The sequence below is a fragment of the Sebastes fasciatus genome, chromosome 10 (assembly GCF_043250625.1).
Source record: "Sebastes fasciatus isolate fSebFas1 chromosome 10, fSebFas1.pri, whole genome shotgun sequence".
In the NCBI taxonomy this organism is placed as follows: Eukaryota; Metazoa; Chordata; class Actinopteri; order Perciformes; family Sebastidae; genus Sebastes; species Sebastes fasciatus.
In genome coordinates, this window is record NC_133804.1 from 15,177,911 (window position 1) to 15,186,384 (window position 8,474).

General features: G+C 40.3%; 1 protein-coding gene across 1 annotated transcript; it reads right to left on the reverse strand.

Moving 5' to 3' along the window:
• Positions 1-167: 167 nt before the first annotated feature.
• fbxl3l (F-box and leucine-rich repeat protein 3, like) lies at positions 168-6,067 on the reverse strand. The gene is made up of 5 exons (XM_074648423.1): positions 5,920-6,067; positions 3,890-4,250; positions 3,496-3,618; positions 3,127-3,298; positions 168-2,473 (listed from the first exon to the last, which is right to left on the reverse strand). Exons 2-5 carry the CDS (start codon positions 4,247-4,249, stop codon positions 1,830-1,832), a joined length of 1,299 nt encoding a protein of 432 aa, XP_074504524.1. The 5' UTR covers position 4,250; positions 5,920-6,067; the 3' UTR covers positions 168-1,829.
• Positions 6,068-8,474: the final 2,407 nt, after the last annotated feature.

The window sequence follows — 8,474 nt, forward strand, 5'->3', positions numbered from 1 at the left end:
TACTTCATTATACAGTAGCAACTCTGCTTATATAAGGTCCCACCGCCTCCAGTTAGACCATTGCTGCTCTCTAGTGTTGAACATGAAAAGCTGCACAAAGGTCAAAAGGGACAAAGTCAGAAAAAGGCTTGATCATATTATAGCAGCAAGAATACACAACATTTAAGTTAATTAAACATAATTTTTATTGAGAATTAAATACAGCATAAGTTAAAGAAACAGCTGTTACAATGAAGCAGACCTGAGCAACCCTGTCACTGCTGCACATACAGAAACAAAACATGTAAACATGTGTGATATGTGACAAATTAACAAATATCTTTACAGCTGTTTTAATGCATCGTTTGTTGCAGTGTGGCACTGGATGCTGGGGGGATTTATTTAATTTAACGCACCAAAACTATTTTGTACAAAATAAATTTGTACCATGTGGTAACAAAAATATATCATGGTAAAAAAATGAAACTCAAACTACTACTATGATTGTCACAAAGGCCTCTATTTTGAACATGGTAAAGAAATCCAGTGTGGAAACCTTCCTCTGTTTAGCCAGTGCTCCTAGATGAACAGGGATGTCCATATACATTAAAAAATAAAGTGCATTTGAAATATTTTTTGTAAAAAAAAGCTTAAAAATAACTCTTCAGTTCTTCATAACCCGTTGAAATATGCATATTTCTGATGAAAACCTGTGACAACAGAAATTAAAACACTGTTTTTACTATTACTAACTACAGAATGTGTGATGTTCATTGTATTCCAGGGTCCATTTTGTGGTTTGGTTGTGTTTTATCTTATTCTTGAGGGTTACTAAGCAAATTTAGAAGATGACAATAATGACAAACATTACATGGAGATATCTCCAGTGCAGCAAGAATGAGAGTTTGTTAGGTCAAAATGACAATTGTCTTATCAACTTAGATTTCAGACTATAAATATAGAACATGCGCTTTAAATGCCAATTTGAATGGAAAATAAATTCAAGTTTAGCAGTGAAAAAAAGAGGATGGTCAGTATGAATGGTTTAGATGTCTAAAGCTGAGTTCAATATTTTATAGCCCCATTTAAAGCTTTTAAATTAAATTCAGATATTTTAACTGACAAGTGAAAACCAAATCAAAATGTTGTAGTTGAACTATTAAAGTCTCCACTGACACAAACATAGATAGACTTGAGTCTATTGCATTTTATATGAAGGTGTGACTGTTGCTCTGGCTCAACTGGAATCTCTTGTTCTCTCTGTACTGCATTATTATAACTATTGTTCTTGCTCTTTCTACCAACGGCTGGATGAGTCCAGACGAAGTCTCAAACTGTATTATGGGAAATGTAGGAATGATAAGGAGAAGTAGATAGGGCAAGACTTAGAGGGATGTAGCAATAAGGAAAATAATTAACATTTCACCACAAAATAAGACCCAGAATTCACTGAACGGCACACACTGATGTATTCTGGGAGATGCTGTTCAGCATAAATGATGAAGTGTGATGCTTTTAACATAAGCAACCAGCAGATGGCAGATCCACATCCTTTACCCACAATGGTTGAAAGGTTGCAATTCAGACCATCCTTCACTGACTGAAAGAACCTACTACATCCAAGATTTCACATCACAATATATCTGGATCTGGAGAGAAGGCCGACAGAAATCAATCTGTTTTTAAGTAAGAAAGCATTTTCAGTCTTACATCAAATCTACTGCAGGTAAAAATACAAGTGACAGATTTAGAAATGAACACTGATGACAGAGAAACTGTCTCTCGCCTGCTTAGTGTCCAAAAAGAACCCATCATCACACTGCAGCCCTCCCCTCTGGCTTTATGTCAGCCTACCAGGTGGGCATCATATCGGGGAACCACGTGCGGCCCAGGTGCTTGGACACCTCGCTTTGGATCTGCTCCATGTTGTAGCTGCTGTCTGGGATCAACATCTCCTCCATGATTGACAGCTGAGTCAACCTGCCCCCGCACGTCTTTACAAACTCCACAAAGCCACTGCAGGTCACCTCGCACTCGCCCAGCCCGATGGCAGTCAAGCTTTTGCAGCGTTCGGCGATGCGGATCAGCTCCTCGTCCAGGGGCTCCAGGCCGTTGGCGCACACCACCAGCTCCACCAGCCGGGGACAGTTCATCCCGATGCGTCCCAGCATCTCCTTGCTAACCGCCCAGCCAAAGTACAGGTGGGTGACGGGAGTCTCCTCGCAGAAGAAGGGCTCAAACTCCTCCTCGTAGAGGTAGAAGTACATGACGATGTTGACCTTAGGCGAGTGTCTCACCAGAGCCTCCCAGCTGCTCCTTTTGATGGTGTGAAAGTGTGTCTGCCCGGGGTTTTCGCTCACCACGTCAATGCGCAGGTGCTCCAAGTGGACGTGTTTTTCAGAGGACAGGGCGAGCAGGAGCTCATCGCTCAGGAGATGATAGTTCAACGCCAGCTCCCTGAGTCCATGGCACTGGTCTGCAACACACAGGATACCTGAGGACAGAAAGAGACGTCAGAACATCTGAATGGGAGCAGATCCTTGAAAAAAGGACAAATAATCAGCTTGGCTCTAAGGATGTGCGATTTCATTCAGTTGACTGAAATATCGATCATCTATTTAGTCACAAACTGTGCGTTCCAATACCCATACTACCATACTATTTAGTATGCCAGAAAAATATTTAGTATGTCCCAATACATAGTATGTCAAATACAGTAGGCCCAAAATACCAGGATGTCCTACTACATCCAGTCGCATTTAGCAGTATGCAAGCATGCTTTTCTGGCAATTCTGACCAACAATCCTCTGCGCAGCACATATATGAACACAAGGGTCAAAGTTCAAGGCGCAATGTTTTGACAAAGTAGTCTGTCCCAATTGTATGCATACTGCATGCAACAGTACGTACTTTGTAAGGGCAGCTGCAGTATGTATTAAAAGTAATAAGTAAGCAACATGGAGCATCCTGGTGGCCTACATTAGGGATTTAATACACTGACCTTGTGCTTGTACTTCAAGCCCGGCCAGCAGCAACACTTCATTTCCCCCTTTCTCTCTCTTCTCATTTCTGGCCCACTCTCTACTGTTGCTGCTGACTAATAAAAGCAAAACAAGAAAATCCCCTTTTAAAAAAGATCCCAGTGACCTGCTGGGGAGACGTGAGGACAGCTGCTCATCTTCAGCAGCTTCAGGGTGTCGCTGTTGTTGGCGACCAGCACCTTCAGGGACGGGTCGTCCACTGGCGTATCATCAATCTTGATGGAGGACAGGGACTTGGAGTTGACAAACACCACTGTCAGTGCAGACACAAAGTGGGCCTGAGGAGGGACAAACAACGCTGATTAAACCAGAATGTCTGATAGCAGATAAATGAGCAGGATTTGTGCAGAATGATTACCGTCTTCAGATTGACGTGCAATCGACAGACATGATGTGGCTAATCCAGCTCTTTATAACAAACAGGGCAGCCGTGAAAGTGCTGAGATGTGTGTATGAAGCACAGGCAGTCTCTTACCTGAGACACATCCATGAAGCTGGGCCGTGCCGTGGAAATCAACCCCAGGGTCTTAATGGTACAGTTCACCAGCTGGGAGAGGATGTCACAGGCCGCCTCTGCAGATTCGGTGCAGCTATCCACCTGAATTACCAGCAGGGATTCAACATTTAGGTAAAACACACACACAAAAATGAGGAATGGAGAGACGGAGGTGCACTGTAAGAATAATCTCAGCCCTGGATGTGTTAAGCCCGCTAATGCCAAGGCAGCCGATGCGTCACTATCAATTCTGCAGCAGGTGGTTTGGATTAAGAAGGCCACATATTGTTTTCGTGGCAGCTGTGTTGTGAAAATGGAGGAGGTGGAGGTGAAAGGAGAGGAGAAATGGGTGACAGCAGGGAAGGGCTTTTACCTTGAAGCTGACGTACTGCAGGTGCTGGGCATGCCTCTTGATGATCTGCTGAATGAGGTCAGGATGAGTGGAGCGCAGGTAAGACGTGGCCGGCTGATTAAGCTCGAACTCAAACCTCCTCCACAGATCGGGGGAGTGAAAGACGTCATTCCAGCAGCGGGAGACGGACGAGGCCCTGGCCCGGTCCACCAGGGACAGGTGCTGGAAGATCTGCAGGACGACATGGTGGGGCAGGTTACCCCAGTCCTCTGATGAGGTCAGGGTAAAGCTGGACGTCCTCCGCTTCTGTCTTTTAGCCCTCTTCTCGTGGGAGGGGAAGAGCTGGCACTTTGACTTGAAACCTGTCCTTCCTCGCTTCATTCTGAAAGAAATCAGCACACACAGAGATCATGATATGTTCAAAGTTTAAATGCAAACAGTAAAATGATCCATGCACAGTGTGTACATCAGTATACCTGTTGGTTAGTCACAGTACACTCTCAGGTTTGTGGCTGAAACCAGGCAACATTTTGTGAATTTCACCTAAAATAAGGTTAGTTTCTCTCTCCTTGTCTACATAAAAGATAGTAGTTATTTAATAACTAGACTTCTAGAAGTAAGTTACTCTTTCATTCAGCATATTATCACTGCTTGTCATATTTGGCTTTAAGGATAAACATCTCCAACTCTTTGAAATCCTTGTTTTCAACCCCCACGTCTACTAGCAGTTAAATCTGAATCAGTATCATTACTGAAAATGGTTTGTTTTTAATATTTTACCAGATGTTTTAACACACTGGCTGGAATTGACTCTAATAAATCAATAATAATCTATAACAACTGTTTATTAAACAAACTGCTAATTCTATCAGACAATTTATACTTCAAAATCTACCACTAATTTCTGTGAAAATGCCAAGTGCACGTCTCATGTTCTTCTATCGTACACTGAGTTAAAAAAAAACTACTACTTATATCACCCAAGCTTGCATGCATGAACATGAAAACTGCCACTGCTGATATAACCTGCACTGAAGCCTCTATCAAATACGGTCTTCTGATGGATATTGAATAATAGCAAACTCACCTCATAAAAACTTGTCAAAACACTTGTGGACAAAGTGATGATGAAGCCTTTTTACAAAGATGTTCCTGCAGTCTTGTTGAGGCAATCTTTCACTCAGTCCCAGTATAAAACGTATGTAATCTCTGTACGCATGCATGACCCACCAGTGTGAAATGTCACACTCACTAGGTTCATAACTGGGGACTCATATTTTCCCACAGCATTGCAGTCTTTATCTTAATGTAAGCTGATAGTATTACATTTTAAATCATTATTGGCTCATGCTTATTTATAAAAGTCTTCTAAAAAAGAGTATAATTTCTTTCTTTTTTTTATACTTTCTTTTTTCCTTTTTTCAAGGCTGTTTTCATATATGCAATTCACTGTTTGTAATTACAACAGTCTATAAACCAACTTTTAGGTAGATGAGCTTACAGACAAACCCATCAAGTAGACTAGAGAAAACAACCTCAACATTCAAAACCAAAACAAAACCAAGAAAAGAAATAACAATAATAATAATGACAAAAAGAAAGAGTAGAGTTAAAAAAAAAAAAATTAAAAAAGCAACAAAAAAAATAAAATAAATACAAAATAAATAATCATACAAAATTACGAGTATAATTTAATGTATCTTCACTTCAGTAACCAGACCTGCTCTGCTGTGAGGTTTCAGCTACAGGTTTCAACAACCTGTAAAGTCTGTTTACAGCTGGTCCAGTCTATAAATAACAATTTACAACAAGTTTTGAAGCTTGATACTCTGGTGACTCTTCAGACAGCTCTTTAGGAGCATGATAGATGAACAGTAGGCTACTACTTATATTAAAACCTATTAATTGGACTGGACTGGACTGAACTCAATGGTATAAAGCACCACATGTGGCGCCACCTAGACACATTTACAGAAATCTGGACGCTTTATGAGCATATAATCATTTCAAACACAGAAAAATAAACACCAATAAAAACACGTGTTACTTACATGAATGTCTCACAAACAACACTTTGCTCTCGGACAGCGTCCACTGGAATCCATGGCTGGGGAGAACTGCAGAAATGCAGTGTGTTGCTGCAGTTTATATAGGACAGCAGCAGCAGCAGCAGCTCCCATAATAAGCTCTCCTCTCGGCTTTAGCGACAGCTTGACGGGCGCTGCCGAGCAGCAGAGACACGTGAGCTGAGCAGGGGGACAAAACATGGATCTGCTCGGCTGCATCTCCAACCACAACACCCCCACCACCATGCATGCAGAGGTATATAGAGGGGATGTCTACCTGACCACAACACTACCACCCATGCATGCAGAGGTATATAGAGGGGGATGTCTACCTGACCACAACACTACCACCCATGCATGCAAAGATATATAGAGGGGGATGTCTACATGCTCCTGTGCGTCCTTATTAAAGAGAGGTTACATTTGCTTTGATTTATTTATGTACACTAGTGTGCGTGCATGTGTGTGTGTGTGTGTGTGTGTGTGTGTGACCTATGAGCAGCTAGAGCATATAAAATAGCATACTATGTGCACGCGCACTTGGGAAGTAAGTCAGTGTGTGCGCGTGTGTGTGTGTGTGAGATGTAAAAATGGCCATTAATAATCAAAGATATTTGCAGAGTAAATAGGCCTACCATAATGTTTAATAAATGCTGAACTCTACACGTTGTAGAGGGTGTTTTTATTGCAAGGTTACAAAATGCTCTGTCACACACTTTAATAATAAACTTTAATATATATAATATATATTTAAATACACTTTTAATAATATCTATATATATATAATATCTATCAAAAAGTAAGCACAACTACAAGCCAAGTATACCTTTCTGTATAGGCCTGTAGGGCAATGATACTTCATTATACTTTTCTTAAGTATCTCGATTAAAAGATTAAGTACAAGTAGGCCTATTAGCCAAGTATACTTAGACTTTTATGTATACTTGTCAGTATAAGTCAAATATACTTAGACTTTTCTGTATACTAGTCAGTATGAGCCAAGTATACTTAGACTTTTCTGTATACTTGTCAGTAAAAAAGTTATTTCTATAAAACGGTCTCTATATCGGGACAGTAGTACATGAAACAGGTAACCTGGAAAAAACAGTGTCCTCCGCCTGAAAACAGAGCCATGATGAGGTGCAGAAGTCCAAGTATCTCTCGGAGCACTTAAATTACAATATGCTGAAAGGTTATTATGGAATTTTTGCCCAATGATGCCAAAATATACTGCCTACTGCCATTTTAAGTATACCTTTGATTAGTACATAAAAAGTCAACTGAAAGTATACTCTCTTATTTCAAGTTTAAAAGAAGTATACTAATAGCACACTTGAATAAATTTCTTCTTGGTAAGGGAAGTAGAAAGTGAAGTACGCCTGCAGTATGAATACAGTGAGCTTACATCCTGGGGGAAAACTGTAGGTTACTTGTGCTTTAACAGGCAGGATTTGTTATTGGTGCTTCTTCATGTTTGCATTTCCTTTTCCTGTAACTAATTAAAGCCAACACAAACACTGTTTGAGGCTATTGTTTGTGCTTCTATTGATGCTCGCATATTGTTTGTGTTGATGGATGTCTTTGTGTCCAGTAGATCCTGCACCCTGACAAGGAGGATGGCTGGAGGAGTGAATCAGCCACTATACTTCATCATACAGGCTCATTGTTTTTTTTTAAGATATTGCATGTATGTGCATGCATTTACTGTATGATCATTGTTTTGCATTCATAAGCACAATATAGCAGTAGTCTTTTGACAGCAGGTTCCCATAATGCAATTGCTCTCACTGTTAAATATTGGTAAATACTACTATATGATTATAGTATGAAAATGTGTACTTTTACAGAATTGGCAGCTCTGATGTTGTTTTTGTGTTTTCCATTTAGCATACTTGTGTGTGTGTGTGTGTGTGTGTGTGTGTGTGTGTGTGGCTATTTAACCCACCTTTACCATTTATTGTGACAAATGTTTCCCATATAGTTTGCCATTTATCATGTCACGATTACTACAAAATAAAACTCCCAGTTAGCAGATGGTGTTGTAAACACTGTTTATCAGTATCATATAATCAATGATGCATGGTTGCATGGTGACAGAAAAAGCTATTAGTATTTGGCATGCCATGATCAGGAATACAAAAGTGAAGCTGTTTGAAATCAGTTTGTGCAAGTCATTCTAGTTCCCCCTCTGCATCCTTAAACCTTCAAAAGCATGCAGCTGTGCCTCAAATATTAATATAACTGACTCAATGTTTTTTCCACAATATGTAGGCTACTGTTAAGAGGACGTGTTTATTGTTTATTTGGAACCCCATTAGTTGTTGCCTTGGAAACAACTACCCCTCCTGGGAATCTCAATTAGGAGCTGACTCATACACCATTAAAATATCAAACACAGCAATTTATCATATTCTATTTCACATTTTAACAAGTGAACAGGTCATCCCACACAAACAAATCAGGAACCCTCTGACCAGTTCACACAATTCACTTCTTTCTTTAAATTTCCATCATAATTGGACCAGCAGCCACCCACAGAA

Excerpts from the sequence above, each read along its gene's own strand:
- fbxl3l (XM_074648423.1), bottom strand. The coding sequence starts at position 4,249 with ATGAAGCGAGGAAGGACAGGTTTCAAGTCAAAGTGCCAGCTCTTCCCC. Across the intron at positions 3,619-3,889 it reads TGCAGTACGTCAGCTTCAAG|GTGGATAGCTGCACCGAATC; the intron begins GTAAAAGCCCTT and ends CTGGTAATTCAG. Across the intron at positions 2,474-3,126 it reads TCCTCACGTCTCCCCAGCAG|GTATCCTGTGTGTTGCAGAC; the intron begins GTCACTGGGATC and ends TTCTGTCCTCAG.